General features: G+C 47.1%; 1 protein-coding gene across 1 annotated transcript in view; it reads left to right on the top strand.

Moving 5' to 3' along the window:
- The window catches only part of NCAPG2 (non-SMC condensin II complex subunit G2), a 151,570-nt gene extending 138,772 nt beyond the window's left edge, over positions 1-12,798 (top strand). Inside the window, exon 28 of the mRNA XM_032806344.2 lies at positions 11,865-12,798. Coding sequence (XP_032662235.1) covers positions 11,865-11,916 — 52 coding nt within the window. The 3' untranslated portion in view covers positions 11,917-12,798. The remainder of the gene's footprint in view (positions 1-11,864) is intronic.
- The last annotated feature ends 10,812 nt before the right edge of the window (positions 12,799-23,610 follow it).

The following is a 23,610-nucleotide window of genomic DNA, read 5'->3' as shown; positions in this document are numbered from 1 at the left end:
TGGCCAGAGGAAAACTTGTAGTCAAAATTGTCTGCAAATTAGTCCACAGCTAATATGGTCAGATAACGTACTAATTTATATATGCTAACATCAACTATAATAAATTTACTCTTCTCAAAGTTTAATTTGTTACTTTTTACATCTGTTTACATTATTTTAAAATGTCAGCCCTTTGGGAATTACAGCAACTCCTCACTTAACATCGTTTCAAAGTTACGTCACTGCTCCATTAGGGAACATACTCGTTTAAAGTTGTGCAATGCTCCCTTATAACGTCATTTGTCTGACTTTACAAGGGAGCACTGCACAAGTTCCTCTTCTCTGCCTCCTCCCCCTCCCTGCCACGGGGCCCTGGCCTGCAGCTCTAAAGCCCCTTTCAGAATGAGGCTCTGCGAGCATGGGTCGGAGGACTCAGGAGGAGCAGGGGCAGCCACGCAGCGAGCAGCCGGAGAGAAGTGGCCCTTCTTCTTCGAGTGGTTGTTCATGTCCATTCAAAGTAGGTTTGTGCGCGCCACGTGCACGCCAGCCAGAAGATTTTCCCCTAGCAGTGTCCGTAGGGTCAGCCACGCCACCCCCTGGAGTGGCGCCACTATGACGCCCTATAAAGGGGCCTGCCGACCCAACACCCCCTCAGTTCCTTCTTACCGCCAGTGACGGCTAGTTGGAACTTCTCTTGTGCATAGCAAGTTAGCAGTGTCCTATCCTTATGTATAGTCCGTGTATATAGTTACGTTATAGTTAGTTTACTTAGGTCATTGTATATAGTTCTTGATAGTTTTCGTCACCTGCTGGGGCATGCCCAGGTCCCTCGAGTTTAAACTCTGCAAAGACTGCGGGAAATTCATGCCCAAGAGTGACCCGCACTCTGCTTGTTTGAGGTGCCTCGAAGAGAGCTACCAAAAGGACCGGTGTTCTATCTGCAGAGGCTTCTGCCTGAGAACTCTCAAACACAGAGCTCAAAGATTGAGTCCTCCTGATGGAGGCTGCCCTGCAGCCACCCTCGGACCCGGAACCGGCTGAGGTGGTGCCCAGCACATCTTCCTCGATGCGGAGCACCCTGGCACCGGCATCAGGACTTAAGGCCCAGCCCAAGTCGTCTAAAACCTGGCACTAGACGGAGTCGGGTCATAGGAAGTCGGTCTCAATGCGGCACCGCTCACCGTCGCTGGTGCCCACTAAGAAGAGAAAGCCAGAGAGGGAACGGTCACCCCACCAGCACCCGAGGCCGACGCCATCCACAGGTGCAAGCGGACAGGCTGGGCTACAGCCCTCGGCTGCTCTGTCGACTCCCGCACCGCAGAGAGGCTGGTCGAGTCCAGACTGGCCTAGATCCCCGGACCTCAGCGGAGACTTGCACCTCCCTTCAACACCGGAGGCGTTCGAGGTGGACTTAGACTTGATGGGACTCCCGGCGCCGGCCTCCCCACACCATAGGGAGTTGCCTACTGTGGCCCATCCCCCAGTACAATCAAGGGGCAATCAGGCCATGCTGTCACCTCCCTTCCCGCACCACGCCGCTAAGGCGGCACCGAACCAGGTAAGAGCCTCCCTGCCGCCTCAGCACTGTTCTCCAACGGCACTGGGTGCTGCTCCCCCAGGTCCTCGTACTCATAGACTTCAGACTCAGAGGCAGACTCCTGCTGCTCCAGCCAATCACGGAGCAGGAGATCGGTTTTGGGGACGAGCCACCAGCGTTACCCACAGTGGCAGCAGCAATGGCATCCCCCTTTGCAGTGGCCATTTTGGACCCCCTGGGCCTACCACCAGTCGGTAGGCCAGGCATTTGGTTCTCGATCAAGATCAGCCTCGGTCTCCTCGGCATCGGTGGCCCCGGCGCAGCTGCCTCTGGCACCGTCGCCGGGCAGGGGTGTGCCATATCCAAGTTCAGCACCCCCTAGCCAGTCAGCGGCACTGGCAGCAGCTACAGTTTGGGCTTAGCAGGCACCATCCGATACGCCAAGCTGCTCACTGGCGACCCTGGTACCGGTCGCTGTGCCGCATTTAGAATCGGAACCGGCCCCGCAATCACAGTACCGTGTGCTGCAGGACTCCGAAACACTGCAAGCACCAGAGGAAGGGCTGATCCATGTAATTTCCTCATCTTCCTCCCCGGACGAAGCAGTCTCGGGCATGGCTGCGACACCGGCCCTGGAGGACACTCAGATCCTCCAATAACTGCTCCAGCGAGCAGCTCAGAGCCTCGCAATCCAAGCTGAGGAAATTGAGGTGGACGTGGACCCTGTAGTAGACATCCTGGCTCCCTCAGGGCCATCCAGGGTGGCTCTCCTGCTGATAAAGACTATAGCAGATACGTCCCGCATCTTATGGCAAACGCCAGCCTCACTGACCCCTACTGCCAAGAGAATGGAGTGGCGCTATTTCGTCCCCTCTAAAGGGAACGAACACTTGTACACCCACCACCCCCGGACTCCCTGGTGGTGGATGCGGCCAACCAACGGGAGTGTCAAGGGTTTCAGGGGGTCAACACCAAAGAGCAGGGACGTTAAAAGACTCAAACTCTTTGGCAGAAAAGTGTACTCCACGGCAGGCCTACAACTCCGCATTGCCAACCAACAGGCAATTGTAAGCCGATATGGTCATAACACGTGTTCAGCCATGTCGAAGTTTACGGAGCTCCTTCCCCAGGACTCGAGGTCAGAGTTTTTTCAGCCCTGGTGGAGGAGGGGAAGCTGATCTTCCAAGCCTCTCTCCAAGCTGCCCTAGATGCGGTGCACTCAGCCTCACGCACCCTAGCCACGGGCCCGGTCATGCAGCGGAGAGCCTGTCTCCAGGTCTCAGGCCTGCCCTATGAGGTCCGGCAGACCATTCAAGACCTTCCCGTCGAGGGGCAGATGTTTTCAGAAAAGATGAACAAGCGTCTGCATAGCCTAAAGGACTCGTGGGCCACGCTTCGCTCGCTGGGCTTGCATACTCCTGCGACCTAGCGCAGGCTGTTTAGGCCGCAGATGGCTCCACGCCCCTACCATCCTCAGACTTGCCAGGAGTTGGAGCGCAGGCGGGGCAGAAATGACAGGAGGCGTCACCAATGTCACCCCTCCAGCCAGGCATCTGGTCAATCGAGACCACCATCGGGGCCTAGACCCCCTATTTGATGGTACGGTCAAGGGCAACCTACCTATCGAGACTCTGGATCCTTCTACCCCTACCTTTGGGTCACGTCTGTCCCCCTTCTACCGTGCCTGGTCCCAAATCACGTCGGACAGCTGAGTGCTCCATACGGTAGAGAGAGGATATTCTATCCATCCTCCTCCATCCTGCCCCACCAGCCCCACTCCCCGTCCCTCTTCAGGGACCCATCTCACAAGCAACTTCTAAGTCAAGAAGTGAAGTCCCTCATGGAGGCAGGGGCGGTGGAGGAAGTCCCTCAAGAGCTCAGAGGCAAAGGCTTCTACTCCCAGTATTTCCTAATACCTAAGGCAAAAGGGGGCCTGAGGCCCATCCTAGACTTCCGGCAGCTGAATAAGTTTGTACAAAAGCTCAAGTTCCTCATGGTCTCCTTGTCCTCGATTATTCCCTCCCTGGATCCAGGAGATTGGTATGCCGCCCTCGACTTAAAGAATGCTTATTTCCACATTGCCATAATTCCCCGACACCATCGGTACCTCAGGTTTGTTGTGGCCGACGCCCATCTGCAGTTCACAGTGCTCCCGTTCGGCCTGTTAACTGCTCCAAGGGTCTTCAGGAAGTGCATGGCAGTCGTGCGGCCTTCCTGCGCAGGTGGGGCATCCAGGTATTCCCCTACCTGGACGACTGGCTCATAAAGGGCCGCTCCAAGGAGCAGGTGGAGACCCAGTGTCGTTCATCAGGCGGACCTTTCTCAATCTCTGCCTCCACTTGAACGAAGCCAAGTCCACCCTGTCTCCGACGCAACGAATAGAGTTCATAGGAGCAGTTCTGGACTCCACCCACGCCAGAGCGTACCTGCCGGAATCTAGGTTCCGTGCGATTTCCAAGCTCATCCTTGGACTGCTCCCCGCCCCAATTACCATGGCGTGAATTTGCCTCCTGCTGTTGGGTCACATGGTGGTGTGCACCTATGTAGTAAACCATGCCAGATTCCGGCTTCGCCCCCTATGGTCCTGGTTAGTGACAGTATGTCGCCTGGCCAGGGACCTTTTGGACTCAGTGGTGGTCATTCCCCACTTGGTGCAAAGCTCGCTGCAGAAAGTGTTCATGGGTATCTCCTTCGCTGCCCCTCAACCCTTCCTCTCCCTGGTAATGGATACCTCAGATCAGGGTTGGGGAGCGCACCTGGGACACTTCAGGACGCAGGGCTTGTGGTCGCTGGAGGACATCGAGTTGCATAGCAATGTCAGGGAGCTAAGAGCGGTTCGCCTGGCTTGTTTGACCTTCCGGTCCCACCTGGCCGGCAGATGTTTCACTCCTCTCGGACAACACGTCGGCAGTCTTTTATATCAACAAACGGGGGGGTGCACACTCCTCTCCCCTGTGCAGGGAAGCCCTTGCGCTGTGGGATTTCTGCATCCACAATGCTACCCACCTGACGGCGTTCTACCTTCCGGAGGAGCAGAACAATTTGGCGGACATCCTCAGCCACTCGTTCTGGGGTCACAAGTGGTCCCTCCGATGGGATGTGGTATGCTCAATTTTCCAGCTCTGGGGCTTTCTCTGGTTAGACCTGTTCGCCTCGAGGGAAAACAGAAAGTGCAGACGGTTCTGCTCCCTCCTGGGCCGCAGTCAGGGGTCTCTGTCAGACGCCTTCCTACAGTCGTAGGGGGTCGGCCTGCTCTACGCCTTTCCTCCGATCCCTTGATGCACAGAGTGATTTTGAAGATTCGCAGGGACCACGCATGGGTAATCCTGATAGCTCCAGCGTGGCCGCGCCAACATTGGTACACGTCACTCCTGCACGCAGCAATGTCCGTGTCAGTTGGGGGCGCCCCATGACGCTGCCCCTGCTCCCGGACCTGATCACGCAGGGACCCCGGGGCTCCCTCTGGCACCCGAACCTGGAAGTCCCTTCACCTCACAGCATGGATGCTCAATGGCTGAACCTCCGGTGGAGGGGGTGCAGTGCTCCAGCAGGTCAGAAAGTGCTGCTCGCGTAGTAGGAAAACGTCAACTAGGGCCACCTACCTGGCCAAATGGAAGCGCTTCTCCATAATGGTCGGGTCAGCGAGGAGTCACAATCCGCTGGGGTCCCAATCATCCCATTGTCCTAGACTATTTGCTCCACCTCAGACAACTGGGCCTCTCCCTCTCCTCGATTCGTGTTCACTTGGCGGCATCTCGGCTTTCCATCTGGGAGAGGGGGGTACCTCGGTGTTGCGAACCGCTGGTCGGGCATTTCCTCAAAGTTATGGACAGGCTATTTCCGCATTCGTCAGCCGGTCCCTGCTTGGACCTGAATCTGGTCCTCTCCGCCCTCTCGGACCTCCCTTTGAGCCTCTGGCTTCGTGCTCCCTGTTGTACTTGTCATATAAGACCACCTTCCTGGTGGCGATTCACCTCGGCCAGGAGGGTGTCGGAGTCAGGGCGTTAACATCCGAGCCCCCGTACACTGTTATCTTCTATAAGGACAAGGGTCCAACTTTAGACCTCACTCCGGCTTTCCTACCCAAGGTCGTCTCACAGTTCCACATGGGTCAAGATATTTTTCTCCGGGTGTTTTATCCGAAACCACACTCTTCCAATGAGGAGCGGAGGTTACATTCCCCCTGGATGTCCCCACAGAGCCTTGGCTTTTTACATCGAGCGTACCAAGCCAATTCAGATACGCTCAACTCAGCTCTTCATTGCAGTGGCAGATAGGATGAAGGGGCTCCCGGTCTTCCTCTCAGCGAATCCTCTTCGTGGATCGCGACCTGCATCCCCGGAATGCTATACCATAGCTAAGACCCCTGTCCCTCCAGTCACGGCCCACTCCACTAGGGCGCAGGCCCCTTTTTCTGCGGCGTTCCTGGCTCAGATCTCCAGACTCAGGAGATTTTGTAGAGCGCCACATGGGTTCTCCATCCACACATTCTCGTCCCACTACACCATACAACGCCAGGCCAGGCTAGGGATGATGCACCCTTCGGTCGTGCAGTACTCCAGTCAGCAGTGATCTCTGACCCGCCACCTAAGGTTAGGCTTGTGAGTCACCTACTTTGAATGGACATGAAACACCACTCGAAGAAGAAAATGGTTACCCACCTTTAGTAACTGTTGTTCTTCGGAGATGTTGTTGTTTCATGTCCATTCAATACCACCCTCTCCTGCCCTCTCTGTTAGGGAGTGCCGGCAAGAAGGGACTGAGGGGGTGGAGGGTTGGTGGGCCCCTTTTTATAGGGTGCCGTAGTGGCGCCACTCCAGGGGCGCCAGGGCCGACCCTACGGACGCTGCTTAGTAGGGAAAATCTTCCGGCTGGCGTGCACGCAGCAAGGTCGCGCACACCTACTTTGAATGGACATGAACAACACACATCTCAAAGAACACACAGTTACTAAAAGGCTTTGGTAACTGGTTCTTTTTTTTTTTTTTTTATCTTTCTCTCCCACTGCTGTCTGCGCACGGCTAGCCCAGCTGCACCTCCTGATGTCCTCCTCCGAGCCTGTGGAGGAGCAGGGGAAGCCGGGGCAGGCCCGTGGCTGGAAATTGGGCTTTCCCTTCAAAGCCGTTCCCAGATTGCAGCCCTCCCAGAATCACGCAGAGCCACCTTCACACCCCTGCACCAAACAGGCAGCTGCCCCAGGTAAGTGCTCTGCACTCCTGCCTGCCCCAGCCCTGAGCTCCTTCCGCACCCCCACCCTGAGCACCCATCCCGCATCTAACTCTCTCCCAGACCCGCACCCCCACCCTGAGCACCCTCGCACTATTAACTTCCCTTCCTAAACCTTGAAACCCTGACGCCCAGGGGTAAGCCAGGGGCACCACAGTACAGTACTGTACAGTATATAATGCCTTTTGTCTGCCCCCCAAAAATTCCATGGAACCTTAATCCCCTGCTAAAAAAAAAAAAAAAAAAAAAAAAATTCCCCTCTCACCCCTATGGGTGGTATGTGTCTTCCTCAACCTCGGGTCCTCTACCAGAGGCCTGGGAGTTTGAGGGTTCTGCCAGTATCTTAGCTGTTCCTAGCACTGCACTCTTCTGGACAGAGAGCTCTGATGTTGTTCCTGGGATCTGTTGGAGCCACTCACCCAGCTTAGGAGTCACAGCCCCCGAGTGCTCCTACCACCACTGGGGACCACTTTGGCCTTCACTTTCCACATCCTCTCTAGTTCCTCTTTCAGGCCCTGGTACTTCTCCAGCTTCTCATATTCCTTCTTCCTGATGTTGCTGTCACTTGGCACTGCTATATCTATCACCACCACCGCTGTCTTCTGGTCCTTGTCTATTACCACAATGTCTGGTTGATTGGCCAGTACCTGCCTGTCCGTCTGGATCTGGAAGTCCCACAGAATCTTAGCCCTGCTATTCTCCACAACCTTCTGTGGAATCTCTCCATCTGGTCTTGGGAGGGTCTAGCCCATACGCTGTGCAGATGTTCCTGTACACAATGCCAGCCACTTGGTTGTGCCGTTCAGTGTATGCTGTTCCTGCCTGCATCTTACATCCTGCCACTATGTGTTGGACTGTCTCTGAGGCCTCTCTGCACAGTCTGCACCTTGGGTCCTCTCTAGTGTGGTAGACCCCTGCTTCAATGGATCTGGTGCTCAGTGCCTGTTCCTGTGCTGCTATGATCAGTGCCTCAGTGCTGTCTTTTAGTCCAGCCCTTTCCAGCCACTGGTAGGATTTCCCAATGTCAGCCACCTCAGCTATCTGTCGATGGTACATCCCATGCAGGGTCTTGTCTTGCCATGGCACTTCTTCTGCTTGGTCTTCCTCCCATGTCTGCTGCTGCCTCAGGCATTCTCTCAGCAGCTCATCTTTGGGGGCCATCTTACTGATGTACTCCTGGATGTTCCGGGTTTCGTCCAGGACAGTGGCTTTGACGCTCACCAAGCCCCGCCCGCCTTCTTTCCGGCTGGTATACAGTCTCTGGTGTTGGACTTGGGGTGGAAACCTCCGTGCATTGTGAGGAGCTTCCGGGTCTTCACATCGGCAGCCTCCATGTCCTCCTTTGGCCAGCTCACTATACCGGCAGGGTATCTGATGACCGGCAGGGCGTATCTGTTGATGGCGTGGATCTTGTTCTTCCCACTGAGCTGGCTCTTCAGGACCTGTCTTATCCTTTGGTGATACTTGGATGTTGCTGTCTTCCTTGCCTCCTCATCGTGGTTTCCATGTGACTGTGGGACGCCAAGGTACTTGTAGCTGGTCTGTATGTCTGCTATGTGGCCCGCTGGTAGTTCCACCCCATCAGTCTTGACTACCTTCCCTCTCTTCACTACCATCCGGCCACACTTCTCCAGTCCGAATGACATCCCGATATCCTCACTGTAGATCCGCGTCAGGTGGATTAGCGAGTCGATGTCTCGTTCATTCTTAGCATACAGCTTGATGTCATCCATGTAGAGGAGGTGGCTGATGGTAGTTCCACTCCTGAACCTGTACCCGTATCCAGTCCTTGTGATTATCTGGCTGAGGGGGTTTAAGCCTATGCAGAACAGCAGCGGGGACAGTGCATCACCTTGGTATATGCCGCACTTGATGGCCACTTGTGCAAGCTGCCTTGAGTTGACTTCCAGTGTTGTCTTCCATAGTCCCATTGAGTTCTTGAGGAAGGTCCTTAGTGTCCTGTTGACTTTGTATAGCGCCAGACATTCACAGATCCACGTGTGCGGCATTGAGTCGTAGGCTTTCCTGTAGTCAATCCAGGCTGTGCTCAGATTGGTCTGTCTAGACCTTGAGTCTTGGGCGACTGCTCTATCTATGAGCAACTGGTGTTTTGAGCCTCTGGTGTTGTTCCCAATGCCCTTCTGAGCTGTGCTCATGTACTGGCCCATATGGTCCTGTAGCTTGGCGGCTATGATGCCTGATAGGACTTTCCATGTTGTGGGGAGGCAGGTTATTGGCCGGTAGTTGGACGGTTCTGTTCCCTTGCAGGGGTCTTTCATGATCAGCACTGTCCTTCCTTGTGTTAGCCAGTTTGGGTGGGAGCCTGCTGCTAGCAGCTGGTTCATCTGTGCTGCTAGGCGTTCATGCACTGCTGTTAGTTTCTTTAGCCAGTAGGTGTGGATCATGTCTGGTCCAGGTGCTGTCCAGCTCTTCATGTTCTTGACCCGCTGCTGGATGTCTTCTACTGTGATGGTGACTGGTTTCTGTTCTGGGAGATTGCTGTGCTCTGTTCTCAGGTCCTGCAGCCACTTTGCACTGGTGTTATGAGTCTTCTCTTTCTCCCATATGTTCTTCCAGTACTGTTCAGTTTCTGCTGCTGGTGGCTCTGCTGTTATTGTGTTGTTGCACTGCAGTTGGGAGTACACCTTGGATGGTTCTTTGGAGAACAGGGCATTTACTTTTTTGGCCTCTGCTTCTCTAGTGTATCTCCTTAGCCTGGTAGCCAGTGCTGTGAGCCTTTGTTTAGCAGTCTCTAGGGCTTCAGATGGAGGTCAGGCCTTGTATTTTTTCAGTAGCCGAGTCTTATCCTTAATCTCTACACCTTCTGTAGTTCCACCAGCTGACTAACTTCTCTCCGAGTCGCCTTGATCTTATCCTCCAACCTCATTTTCCAGGGTGGTACATACTGTGTGTTCTTCTTGATCGTGTAGCCAAGCATCTCCAGGATTACAGAGGCTGTAGCGTATACCAGTTCATTGGTTTGAGTTATGGTGGTAGTAGGGATTGTCATGAGGGCTCTATTGGCATCTTCTAACATACTATCTGATGGTACTTCTCCACTGAGCCTTGGTAATCGGTCTCGAGGATTGACTGTAGCTAGTTTCTCCATGATCTTATGCCTCATATCAGCTGCTGTGCTCTGCAATGGAGGGGTGGCAGTGAAGTTTCAGCTTCAGGTGTGGGCTGCACATCCACTTGTTCTTCCAGGTCTTCTTGAGTCTGGGATGTAATGTGGAGTTGGTCTATCTCAAGCTGTGAGAGCAGCTTCCTCTTTACTATGTTGAAGCGTTGGGTAACTAGCTGTTTCTCAGTAAGTGTGGATGTAGGTCTTTTGTCCATCCATAGTCCCCTCATACGTTTCATATATATCCCCTCTCATTAGGTCTACTGTTGTAGTAGCATTCCATCAATTCCAGGTTCTCTTGTCTCGTCCATGAATGGTTTGTTCCAGTAGCCCACTTATCGTCAGATTGTCCTGGTTCCTCAACATCTGGCGCGGACCTTGTTAATCCGGGCGACGTCCGAGCCGGCATGACTCTCCTAGTTCGTGTCATAATTTATATTATATATAATCAGATTTGCTTAGTATGATTAGCATTTCAGTATCTGGGCACTGAAATTAAACCTATTTAACTTTTATGCTGAAACATTTAATGTTTTCCTCACGTTCTCATATAGATGTCTTTCCAAACCCTTCATTGCTCTGTCATTGAAGTACTCATTAAAGAGAACTTCCAAATAGTTTCTCACTATTTGTGTAGGATTTCCTGCAGCATACTCAAAATAGTAAAGGTAAAGAGCATTTTAGTACAATTGACTTTAAATTTACCTTGTTTTTTCCTCTTTATGGTTGGATGTCCATTAGCTTAAGGCATGATGAATCTCTCAGTGAAGGGACATTTCAGTTTAATGATCTAAAGCCAAACACAATATTAAATAAAATTCCTGAATTGTTCCTTGTATGTTTGCTCTTCGGGCAATACTTAAGTTAATGACTAACATTGCTACTATAGGGCATCCTTAGAATCTTTCAAATAACTAACACTGCAAATATTGGAGAAATGATGCATGGAAAATAAAGTTGACAGTTTGTCACAATATGAATTCAAGCATCAAGAAATCAAATCTACAAAGATAAATGTTGCATTAGTGTTTGGCTATAAGTCAGATGCCCTGACTATGGTCTTCTGAGGACAGTTTAAGGCTGGGTGAGTGTGAGAAGTTCTGTGGGAGAGTGCAACTGCAGAGGCAATGTTGGATGAGGAATGCAAGAAAATGGAGAGTGATAGATTAAAAGCTTGGAATAGCAGTTATCTTTTTTGAGATGCTGTAAGGATTCCAGTATGTGCAGGGGTGGGAATGTTGCTGAGGATAGTACACATGCTGAAATGACAGATGGGTGGCTGTTAGTACCAAGGATAAAGATGCAGGAAGATCAGCACTAGGGAAAATAAATACCGGAGAAAGAGGAGAATGCAGAAATTATGTGGTTTGGCAGGGAATGGGGAAAATGAGTAACCATAAGAGGAGGTGGTAGGGGAGTTGAGAGCAGAGAAGAAAAAGGGAAATGAGGAAGGGGCAAGACTGGACTTCAGAAGATTAATGCTGTGTATGTGAAGTAAGATGGCAGAGGTAGAAAAGGGCAGTAAACCAAATATTCAGAGAAGTAAGTATACAGTGATTTTAAATATGTAGAAGGTCAAATACTAAGAAACAGTACCAATATGGTATTTTAAAAATATTTTAAATAGACACTCTAATTGTTCTTCCTTAGACCTTTTTGAAAGTAGAGAACAAAGTAGATCATATTTAAAGCTGGTAAAAAAGGGGGAAATTTCAGGCTTTTATTCAAATTTAAATTTTTTCTTTCAGTTTTAAAATTAAAATTTGATCTTCCGTAGCTATACTGTAATCTGTAATCATTCAAAGAGATGAATGGAAATGCTGAGCAAGATTGTTCCTCTTAAATGTAATCCAATAAAACAACTTCTTTAATTCCTTAAACTAGTGGTATGTAACTTCTCAAAGAAATAATGGAGTAGCTATTTACAGAAAAGCTAATAGGCAAAGGTGTTTCTTTTGCATGTCTTATTCAGCTGCTCACTGATTTCTCTGGTTTCAGAACCCTATATGAATCATGTGTGAAAATTTTGGAGGACATCTTGAATCCTTAACTGTACCGCTGCCTTCAAGTCATGAAAAGTTGAAAGAAGGAAGATGTATTGTTTTGTATAAAGCCAAGCAATGTAACCTTAAAAACATATTTAATATAATAGTGAATTGTTGGAATGCTTGTATTATGCTAGCTTACACTTTGTACGTATGTACATATATACGTACATTGAAAGTCTTAGTAAGAAAATGAATGACTTTTAAAAACAAATCAGTTTTATATTCCTTTCATATTTAAAACAATTGTGCAGAAGCTTTTTTTAACATATACAGAAATGTTTTGTATATACATAGATAATGTATTATTAAAGATTTTGGAACGGCTATGAGGAGGGGCTTGTAGGTACATTCCAAGTATTTTGTGCGAAATAAAATCAATATCTTTTTATATTTTTATATTTATAAGTGAGTAACATCTCTTTAGATTTCGGCTCTTTGATTGCAAGTTTTCCATAATACTATGCAAAAGTAATACACAAATATTTTGAACAAATTAGATACAAATAGATATGGATCTTGACAAGGAAGAGTGCATGTATTTTCAGAGTTATGTCAAAGTTTAGTTGCAGCTACACTGCTTTAAAAACTCCCAAAGTTTTAGAAATAAAGAGGTCAGATAACTTGGGTTGTTTGATTAAGGAGAATTATTACCTTTTGGCAAACTGAATTCTAATACAAATATAAAAACTTTGCACCAAAAAACCTGAATGTTAACACATACATACAGTTTACTAATCTATGCCCTATTTGTGTAGGAGTGTAATTAGTGTGTAGAATCACTTCTGATTTTTTTGTCGTCTAAAAGTGTGCCGAAACAATGCTGATGACCTAATCAAATCTTCAATAATTAGGTAGAATTTTGCATAAAAGACAGATTCCACTTGCATATGGGCGAAGTTTTTCCTTTAATATGCATACATAATTCCCATAGATGATTATGTGAGAAACTGGACATAAAGTTGTGATGTAAGGATAGTACCTGATAGCCTAATGCCCTAAGAAGATTTTACACCTCGCTATCTTGATTTAGTAGTTTTTATCGATGCTGTAAAGTGATTATGTGCTACTCTAGTTTCTGATTATACTGACAGTTTTGTTAATGATGATCAAAATGTATATTGATTGGAGTTGAAGCTGAGCCATCAGTGGAAAATTGTAGGGGGAAAATCACTTGTACCAGAACTGTTACTACAGCACAAACACATTACACTTTACCAAACAAAGCGGGGCAAGATAGTCAGTTCTTATATGGGATATATCCAAGGTACACCCAATCCTGGTGGTGATTATTCAGTGATGGCACTGTCAGTACTGAACCAAACCTATAATGTATTGCTAGCAGTCACTGCTGAAATTGTCATCTTTTTGGGTGAGTAACAAAATAGAGCTGCTGATGATAATCCTGAGACTGCTGAAAAGTACAACTTATTTTGACTATTTTGCTGCTTTAAACAATTCTCTGGAAATGGCAGGTTGTCTAAGAGAAGCAAGACGTGAAACACATCCTCCAGTTTACTTAAAAACTAGTTTTACACATTTAGAGTATTTAGTAAAAAACAAAATTCAATAGGGATGGGATGAAGTGAAGTGGGTCAGATATTAACATTGTGAAAGTAGCTTAGTAGCTCTGTATATCATGTAGGTTTTTTTTACTGGATTAGGAACATTTCACTCTTCCTCCTTCAAAAACCCTATGTGTTCTCCTTTTAAAGCCCCAGGCTTCATGTTGCACCTTGAATTGTGGATCAACTCTAATCTCTCCAACTTGATTCCACCTTCTTGTGAACTGAAATCCTATTAGAAATGTGGTTCCCAAAGTGTGGGACACACCTCCCTAGGGGGGGTGCGGTGAGGCCCAAGCCTTCACTCCCAGGGGCTGGGAAGGGATCATCACCCAGCCCTGCTCTGCTGCAAGCTCCACTCCAGCCCCACCCCCAGTTGCAGGTCCAGCCTCAGCCACCAGCTCCTGGCCCTGCTCCCAGCCATGACCCAGGGCTTCCAGGCCTGACCGTGGCTCTTAGGGGTGTGCGGACCAGGTAAGGGGGAGGTATGGGCAAAAAAGTAGGAGAAACTACTGCGTTGAAGGTACTTTGACATTTTTTCCTTCATACTGTTCCCAACTTTTGTTACATTCTCCTTAACTATAATTCTTTCTTCTAATAAGAAAGAGTAATATCTTAACCACTTGGGCACTACAATATTTTTTACTTCAATGGAGTGATGGGAGATTTAATGATGAAGTGCTTTGAGTTCCTTGGATGAAAGGTGCTCCTAAGTCCAGTGATAATTTTTAAATGATTGTTTCTTATACTATTATCTTAGGGCTTGTCTACACTACAAAATTAAGTTGACTTTATCTAATTTGACCTTAAGCCCCCAAATTAATGAAGTCGATTGTGCATGGACACACCATGTTCATTGTCTCAATGGAGTGTGTCCTCACTAACAGTGCCAGAATTATTGCACAAAGCAGTGCATCATGGATAGCTATCCCAAAATGCAACTTGCCACGGTGTGCTTTGGGAAGTTTGTGCAATGTCTCATGAGACCAAAACACTGTTGCAGTGGAGAATGGGAACATTGCATCGGCATCCCATGATCCACTGTGCTCCCTCCCTCATGTCAACAGCAAACAACCCAGTGGTTTTCATGCATTAAAACCACTGCACATATGCCATAACCCCAGAAGCATGGAGCTTGCTCAGTAGTGCACTCGCTGTGAGCATCTCAAACACCTTGTGCATTCTGCAATATTTCCAGAGCCAATGTAGTCCACTGCACGGAACATAGTGATATCCTGCAAACAGCCCTGCTGCAAGCCGTTGGAAAAAAAACAATTCACAATTGCTGCTGGCAATCTCAGAGCAGCTGCATTCTGTTGAGTGCTGCTTCTGGTCCCTTGAAACAAGCTCTGACAGGTGGGACTACATCATTTTGCAGGTATAGGATGATGAGCAGTGTCTGCAGAACTTTCAAATGTGGAAGGCCACCTTCCAGGAACTTTGTGCATAGCTTTGCCTGCCCTGCAGTTCAGCAACACACAAATGAGAGCTACTCAGTGGAGAAACGAGTGGTGATTGCTATTTGGAAGATTGACGCCACACAGTTACCGGTCCGTGGGGGATCAATTTGGAGTAGGTAAATCAACCATGGGAGCTGCTGTGCTCCAAGTGTGCAGGCCATTAATCAACTTCTGCTACGAAGGGTAGCGAGTCTTGGAAATGTGCAGGACATAGTGGATAGTTTTGCTACAATGGGGTTCCCTAATTGTGGTGGGGTGATAGATGGCATGCATATCCCAATCTTGGCACCAGACCACCTTGCCAAAGAGTACATAAACTGAAAAGAGATACTTTTCAATGGTGTTGCAAGCGCTGGTGGATCATGGGGCATTTCACTGACATCAGTGTAGGATGGTCGGGAAAGGTTCATGACCCGCGCATCTTTAGGAACTTGGATCTGTTAAAAAAGCTGCAATCTGGGACTTTCTTTCCAGACCACAAAATTAACACTGACAATGCTAAAATGCCTAAGGTTAGCCTGGGAGACCCAGCCTACCCCTTGCTCCCATAGCTCATGAAGCCATACACCGGCCGTCTGCACAGCAGTAAGGAACGGTTCAACTATAGGCTTAGCAAGTGCAGAATGGTGGTTGAATGTGTCTTTGGTCATTTGAAGGGCGCTGGAGAAGTCTGCTAACAAGGTTGGACCTTAGTGAAGAGAATCTCCCCTTGGTTATAGCTACCTGCTGTGTGCTCCATAGTATCTGTGGAAAAAAGGGGGGGAATTTTCCACGGGGGTGGGGGGGGAGTTGAGACAGGTCACATGGCAGCCATTTTTTAGCAGCCAGACACCAGGGCAGTAAGAAGAGCACAGCAAGGGGTGCTGCATATATGTGAGGCTTTGAAAAGCCTTTTCAGTAATGAGACAGTAATGTGAGCTGTTTGTCTGCACTGTGCTTTCCCAAACCTTCACCTGGCTTGTATCACTGTCCCTGTAAAGCTAACCCCTCCGCCCAAGCCCACTGCTTTTACTCAATAAAGAACATTCATTTCTCTAATCCATTTACTTTATTTAACATACATAAGTAAAGAGGGAGAACAGAAAGAAAGATAAGTCTGGGGAAAAGGGGTTGTAAAGTTGGAACGGCAGAAACATTTTCATCTGTGTAACATAATGCTGCATTCCAGACCATCAAAGGTGTGTGAATGGGTCTTGTACCTTCCTCCCCAAGTTAAGTAAAAGAGATAATGGAATGCTTGGGTGAGGATGATTTTGCACCAGGTGATGCTGGCTGGCTGTCCACCAGGGTTTGCAGAGGGACTCTACCCTCCTGTTTCTGTTCCTGCAGTTTAACCAAACGCCTCAACATGTTTGCTTGGTCCCTCATAATCGAAAGCATCTCATCGTGCACTGCATGCTCTCGCTCATCGGAAGCTTTCCTGCTCTCCATGTCCAACTTCTCAGACACTGAAATCCTCCATGCTCTCAGCTCTGTGTCAGCTGTCCCGGAGGCGTTCATTATCTCGGTAAACATATCCTCCTGTGTTCTTTCTCCTCCTTCTAATCACTGAAAGTCTGCTTTCAGGTGTTGATGACAAGCCGAAGGACAAGTTTTGAGCTGTCAGTCAGGGGAAAAAATAAAGGAGCCATTGTACATGAATAAAATGTTTCCATAGCAAGGCCATTTTCTTTAAAAAACACACACACACACACTCCTTCTTACACTAGGTGCAAGCCATAACATAGTAAAAATCTGTAACCGTTCACTATGCTGTTTTGTGGCTCCAGCCACGGAGAGTGTGCCTCCCCCCTTTCCCCGGGTCACGGGTGACTGCACTTTTAATGAAGTTTATGGCAGGCTTATATTGGGAGCACAGATAGCTAGTCGAACAATGGCCCTTCCCCATAGCACCACGAAGCTGTTTACGAACAGGGTTTGTAGGGGGGGAACATTTTCACTCCCAAATTGAGGAATCTCTCATGTGGGGCCCCAGTCCCCTATCAGTCACGTTAATCTATTGGCCGACCCATGCCGAGCACAGTAAAAGCACATTAGCAGCTGCATGGTTTGGCAATCCGGAATGTGGGGGTGTGGGGTGGATCTACATGCCTTTTTTTTCCCATGTAAGAGCTCTTTTAAAGAGAACTTCCCCAATTTCCCCTAGACGCCTCTATGTGATATCAGTCTCCTGAGGGTAACAGAGGCAGGAAGGGACGAGATGCTGCAAGCATCTGGGTATAGACCTGGGACTTACGCTGCTATGCTGTATACCGCAATGATGCCAGCAGAATTAATTCAGGAGTTGCATAGGAAACTGTCCTACCATAGTGGAAGAAATAAGACTGCCCTGCCTAGAAACCTTCTGCAAAGGATTGCATAGTACCTCCATGAAAGTTTCCCAGAGAGATCCCTGGAGGATTCTCGGGCTATCCCAGCAAGCATAAACACTTTTTTCTGGGGGCCACCCTCTGCATAGCAGGAGTGGCCTCTTGTAAGCAGAGAACTACAGCACCTCGCTTTTTCTTCACAGTAAACATGCAATACCACCAAATGTGTGTGCCCACTAAAGTTTAACTGGACTTTAATTTTAAATGGATACTCACCAGAGTTGCCTTCTTCCCCAGCATCACAGTCAACCACCGTGATATCCTGCGACCCACAGGGTTCCAGGGTTAAAAATATTTCCTGGCTCTTGGGGAGAATGGATCCCATTCTCTTTCGCCTCCTCCTCTTCATCCACCATATCATCCTCCTTGTTGTCCCTAGATTCTCATACCTGTGAGATGTCCACATTGCTTGTTGGGGTCATCCTCAAGAATAGCATGGAGCTTGTTGTAGAACCAGCATGTTTGGGGTTCAGCACCAGAACAACTGCTCACCTCCTTTGCCTTCTGGTATGCTTGGCGAAGTTCTTTTATCTTCACACTGCACTGCTGTGTGTCCCTCATGTAGCCTTTCTCCCTGATTCCACAAGCGAACTTCGTACAAATGTCAGTGTTTCTTCTGCTGGATCAGAGCTCTGCCTGCACAGACTCTTCTCTCCTAGGCAGACCAGGCTGGAGCACGTTTGGGGCATGTAGTCACTATGATCAACTGTGCTCAGGCTGGCACCCTCCCAATGCTGATCAAATAGGAAATGGGAAATCAAAAGTTCCTGGGGCTTTTGCAGGGGAGGGGCTGTTTCCTGTGTATCTGGCTGTAGTGCAGCAGAATTGAGAATGATCTCCAGACTGATCACAGTTGAGCATTGTGGGACACCACCTGGAGGCAAATTAAGTCAAATTACACAACGCTGTGTCTGCAACTACCTCGCAGTCGGCCCATGAAAATCTAACTAAGCGCTATGCCTCTCACAGAGGTGGATTACAGAAGTTGACATCAGAAGTGATTTAGGGCAATGTAAAGGACCTGGTAGAGTAGACATATACATTAATAGGTCGACTTGAGGCAACTTCCTTTGACCTAACTCTGTAGTGTAGACCAGGCCTTAGACCAACATTATACAATTATGGCTTGATTTTCAGAGGTGCTGAGTACCCAGGGACTTCAGTGGCAACTGTGTGTCCTCAGCACATCTTAAAATCTGTCCATAAGGAATTAAAGAGCCCTGTATGAATAGTTCCTTTGCTTAATGTGGAATTAGAGCATCATCTATTATACAGAGCAGAAGAGTTCATAGAACATCTGTCATTCTCTCTCGTTCCATTCTCAGCTGCAACAGAGGAGGCCCTTGGGAAACCATATAAAACACTTCTGTTTAGTCTCTTGTGCTGTGCAAGAACATTCTGAACTATATTGAGGGTAACAGGAACACATTTTAAGCTGAAGATTCAGAATGGAAAGGGAACACCCTGACTTTTCCTTTATCATTCAGCTTTTAATAGTCTTTTCATGCCCTGTGCTTTTGCCCGACTCAACATTGCATGTACAAGGACACAGTGTAATATTTAATATAGTCCAAGTAATTTTTCCACTTCCAGCTGTCACGGACACAAACTGTTCCTGTATTCTTTTTGGGTGCAACATAGATCTACCTAATCTTCCTCTAAGAGAAATGCAGTTGTGCAGACACACAAGCACGCTTGTGCTCTGGAATATGAGACCAAGCTAAACAACACTGTCTAACTTTGTCTTACTTTAGAAATTATTTGTACAGTTATTACTCAATATCAAAATGACCAATGGCAACAAGAAACAACCCATAGCACCAGGGGCAGCTCCTAGACATTTCGCCACCCCAACCAGGGCGGCATGCCGCGGGAGGCGCTCTGCTAGTTGCCGGTCCCGCGGCTCCGGTGGACCTCCTGCAGGCATGCCTGCAGAGGGTCCACTGGTCCCACAGCCCCACTGAAGCTGCATGGGACCAGCGGACCCTTCGCAGGTACACCTGCAGGAGGTCCACCAGAGCCGCGGGACCAGTCAACCCTCCGCAGGCACGCCTGCAGGATGTCCACCGGAGCCGCCTGCCTCCCACTCGGCGACCGGCAGAGTGCCCCCCGCGGCATGTCGCCCCAAGCACGCGCTTGGTGTGCCGGGATCTGGAGCCGCCCCTGCATAGCACTCTACTGCCAATGAACTTTACTCAATTGTTCTGATTTAATTGTAACGTCATTTATGAAGTCCCTGTTGACAAGGTTGTTGGATTCTACATTCTCCCAGTTTTATTCAGAGAGAAGTTTTATAAATTAATATTACTCCAGCCCAGAAAAAACAGTAAGCATTGTGTTTATTTTTTTCACTACAGCTATTCTGTGTTACAGGCAATAGTCACAGACAGTGCACAGATAGTAACTTAACAAGTACAACAAGAGCCAAAGAATGCCATGACTGACCCAGTGAACAGAAGAACACTGTTTTTCAGATCAGACAACTTCTATTCATTAAGAGACCAGCCTAATCAAAATGTTTAGTCTACAATGAAGTATAAGCTCAAAGGCGCAAAAGTGGGACACAAGAAAAGCAATGATACACGCTGCTTCTTTGAGTGTATAACCCTACTTATTCCACTTCTAGTGCATATGTGCTTCATTGTGCTCACGTTCAGATTCTTTTGGACATCATCAATTATTTCCCCTAGAGATTCCGATACCTGCCATTTTGGCTATATTTTTTGCTGAAGAGATCAGAGTTAGCTATCAGTTTGAGTCCACTTGGCAGCAATATCAACTAATCTTGCCCCCTACAGGGTCACACAGTAGTCTCTCACGTAACAGTGGTGTCACAGTGTGACTGGCCCCTTTAAGAGGGTACTGGGTCTAGTGTACCTATCACTGATTACCTGCTGCCCAAATGGGCTGAAGAGATGGCAGCTGGACCTTATAAAAAGAGAGATGCCAGTAGGGCAATGGTTCTCAACAAACTTTAACAACCTCTGAACCCCTTTCACTAAAATGTTGTCTCGCGAATCCCCTCCTAAAAATGAATATTTCCAGGGGTTTTCTCCTTTACCTGAGTATGGATCCACCGATCGCCTGTCTCCCATTCTCTTCCGCCTCCTCTTCCTTACCCACCATATCATCCTCCTTGTTGTCCCTAGATTCTCACACCTGTGAGATGTCCACTTTGATGTCTGAGTATAAATTATAAAAGCAGTGACCTTGGAAATATAAAAAATTGTTTTTATGACATACTTATTACACACTATTTATTATTAATTATCTATCATTACACTATTTTATTATATTATGAAAATGGCAACACTCTTCCAAGATCTCACTTTTGTAGCTTGTATCACTTTGAATAAGCCTGTTATAAGACAAGGCTCCTATGTTTCCTCAATGAGTATCAGATGTGAAACAGCATGAAGGTATTTAAGAAGTCAACTCAAAGCGTTCCTCCCAAACAACCGTTCAAGTTTTGAGCAGTCCAGGCAAACAAAAGCTGTTACAACAAAGCTTAAACTTGTTCTTCATAATTTAAAAAACAGCAAAAAATATCTACCTCCCTTTCCATTTCTTATGAGGAGTCTTGAAGTTTAAAGCTCAATGTGATATATATTCTTGCTTTGATCTTCTTAGCTCTTGGAAGTCCAGGGGCTCCAGGTTGCTGGCTCTGTGCTGCCCAGGGTCCCCTAGGAAAGCTCTGTCTGCCATGAGGGAATTTTTTCCTGTAACATTTTGCAAACCCCCAGGGGTTCGTGAATCCCAGTTTGGGAACCACTGCAGTAGGGGAAAGACTACTCACTGACCTCTAACAACTGGGGGAAGTAAGGAGAGAAGCCTAGGAGAGACAGCCAGTGAGCGGACTCTGGGGAAGAAGATGACGCTGAACAGTTAGGGCTGGGAAGGATGAAATTTGGACTCTGGCGACTTTAGTTTGATTGGAACAATTTATGACAATATACCAGGGTACTATTGGAAGAGAAAAGTCTGTTTGGAGTTTTTAAGGAGTCCAAGAATGGAAACTGAGGTACAGTGCCACAGAGACAATCCAGGCTGCAAGGAGGCTCTCAGAGGTGATGTACCCTGTTGCAGGTAGCAAATTTCTTAATGGTCTTATGCACGTTCCCCCCAATTAGGGGCCTCTCATCTCCTTGGGACCTTAACGTAGTGCTAGCACCATCCTTTGAACATCTAGCTCTGTACTCACTTCACTATTTATCCATGAAGACAGCCTTTTTAATGGCAATAACATCTGCCCCAAAGGTAGGATATACACATTTATGGGTATGGTCGTCCAAACACCATATTGTATAAGAACAAGATGACCCTGAGGCCTCACCCTAAATTCTTGCTGAAAGTAGTCTGACTTCCATTTAAATCAAGTAGCCCACCTGTCTGCCTTTTTTCCCTATGCCCCACTCCAGCAAAAGGCTGCACATTCTGGAAGTGCTTAAGGTGCTGTAATTCTATCTAGACAGGACTGAATCCTTCAGGAATTCCATGAGACCATATAGCTTTTGCAGCTAGGATGAAGGGTTAGATAATACCTTCTTTCTTTCCTTCTCTGTACCCGCAGGTACGTAAGGTATCTGCTAGTTTCTGCCATTTATTTTGGTCTTGTGCTGGTTTGTTCAGGCTTCTGAGTGTCAGGTTTGATGGATTTGCCTATTTTCTCTATTCTGCATAATATTTCTCTAAGTTGCTCCCTTTTCCTCATCCTAGGTGGTGTTCATGTTATCATTTGACAAGGCAGTTGTGTTGGCATCCTTAAAGCATGTCATTAATATGTCCATCATTGTTTTCTTACTGTGGTTGTTCATCTTATCAATTTAAGTTATAGATTTCCATGCTTCTGCTCCATAAAGGAAGATGCATGATGCTGATGGTGTTAAAATAAAGATATTTGGTTACCATTTATTCAATCCACAGATTACATTAGCCACCAAAAAAAAACAACCCCTGCATTTGATAAACTTCTTTGAACAGGAATAAGTATAACAGACTTGCTTTGGTTTCAGAGTGGTAGCCATGTTAGTCTGTATCAGCAAAAACAATGAGGAGTCTTTGTGGCATCTTAGAGACTAATAAATTTATTTGGGCATAAGCTTTCGTGGGCTAAAACACATTTCATCAGATGATTAGAGTGGAAAATACAGTAGCAGGTATAAATACACAGCACATGAAAAGATGGAAGTCGCCTTACCAAGTAGAGGGTCAGTGCTAACGAGCCAATTCAATTAAGGTGGAAGTGGCCTATTCTCAACCCTTGACAAGAAGGTGAATATCAAGGGAGTGAAAAATCACTTTTGTAGTGCTAATGAGGCCACTGCAATCAAGTTGGCCCATTTCATACAGTTGACAAGAAGGTGTATCAGCAGAGGGAAACTAGTTTTTTAGTGATCCATCCACCCCCAGTCTTTATTCAGGCCTAATTTGATGGTGTCCAGTTTGCAAATTAATTCCAGTTCTGCACAAGTAAAAACAGAATTGACTTTCAGTTTTGAAAAAAAACAAAAAAACAGAAAGAATGTTACCTAAATTCAGTTGCATAAGGGACATTAAAATACCCTCTATTCTAAAAGGGTAGAAGAAAGTTGTGAGATTTAGATGAGTAGCATAAAATGATAATTTATCTAAAGCAAGATAAAGAATTGTCTTAAAATGATCTGTATCTCCAATGAAAAGCAAAAGATAGTTGGAAATTAAAGAAAAGTGTTCTGACTACCACAGAGAAAAAGCTCTGTACAATGTTGTTTCACTCATTATCTATGCTATTATACATAGGAGATACTGCTATAATGCTCTTATAGTTTTCATAACTATTAATTCCTAGACCCTTGTAAGACAAAATGATTTAATCAGCTGAAGGACTGTTCTTTCAAGATCACAAAGTACACTAATTTCATTCAATTCAGTTGCAGGAGGAATGGGTAGTATCAGAGGATTGGTAATGGGATATGAGAGCCTTTCATCCAGGGCAAAATTTTAGTTATTTTGGTGCCTAGCTATGAAGATAGGTGCCTAATGGGATTTTGAAAAGTACCTGGATGCCTTGCTCCCATAAACATCCTACCCATTATCTTTCCATGTGTCTTTTTGTATGGGAGGTAGGGAAAGAGAAACACTTCAAAAAAACTCTTATGTGACTCAATACTTCCTCTTTTTTCTGTCTCTCTTACTCATTACTTTTCTCTTTCACTCTTTTAATATTTTAGCAAATGAAACACATTTAAAAGTGCAATGCTTCCTGTTTTCACAATAACCTCCTTAAATCTCTCACTGATACACACTAGTTTGGCTTTCCGGCTTCA

This window comes from Chelonoidis abingdonii, chromosome 2 (genome assembly GCF_003597395.2).
Source record: "Chelonoidis abingdonii isolate Lonesome George chromosome 2, CheloAbing_2.0, whole genome shotgun sequence".
Lineage (NCBI taxonomy): Eukaryota > Metazoa > Chordata > Testudines > Testudinidae > Chelonoidis > Chelonoidis abingdonii.
The sequence above is the reverse complement of the archived record's forward strand: the minus strand, read 5'-3'. Positions and strand labels throughout refer to the sequence as shown.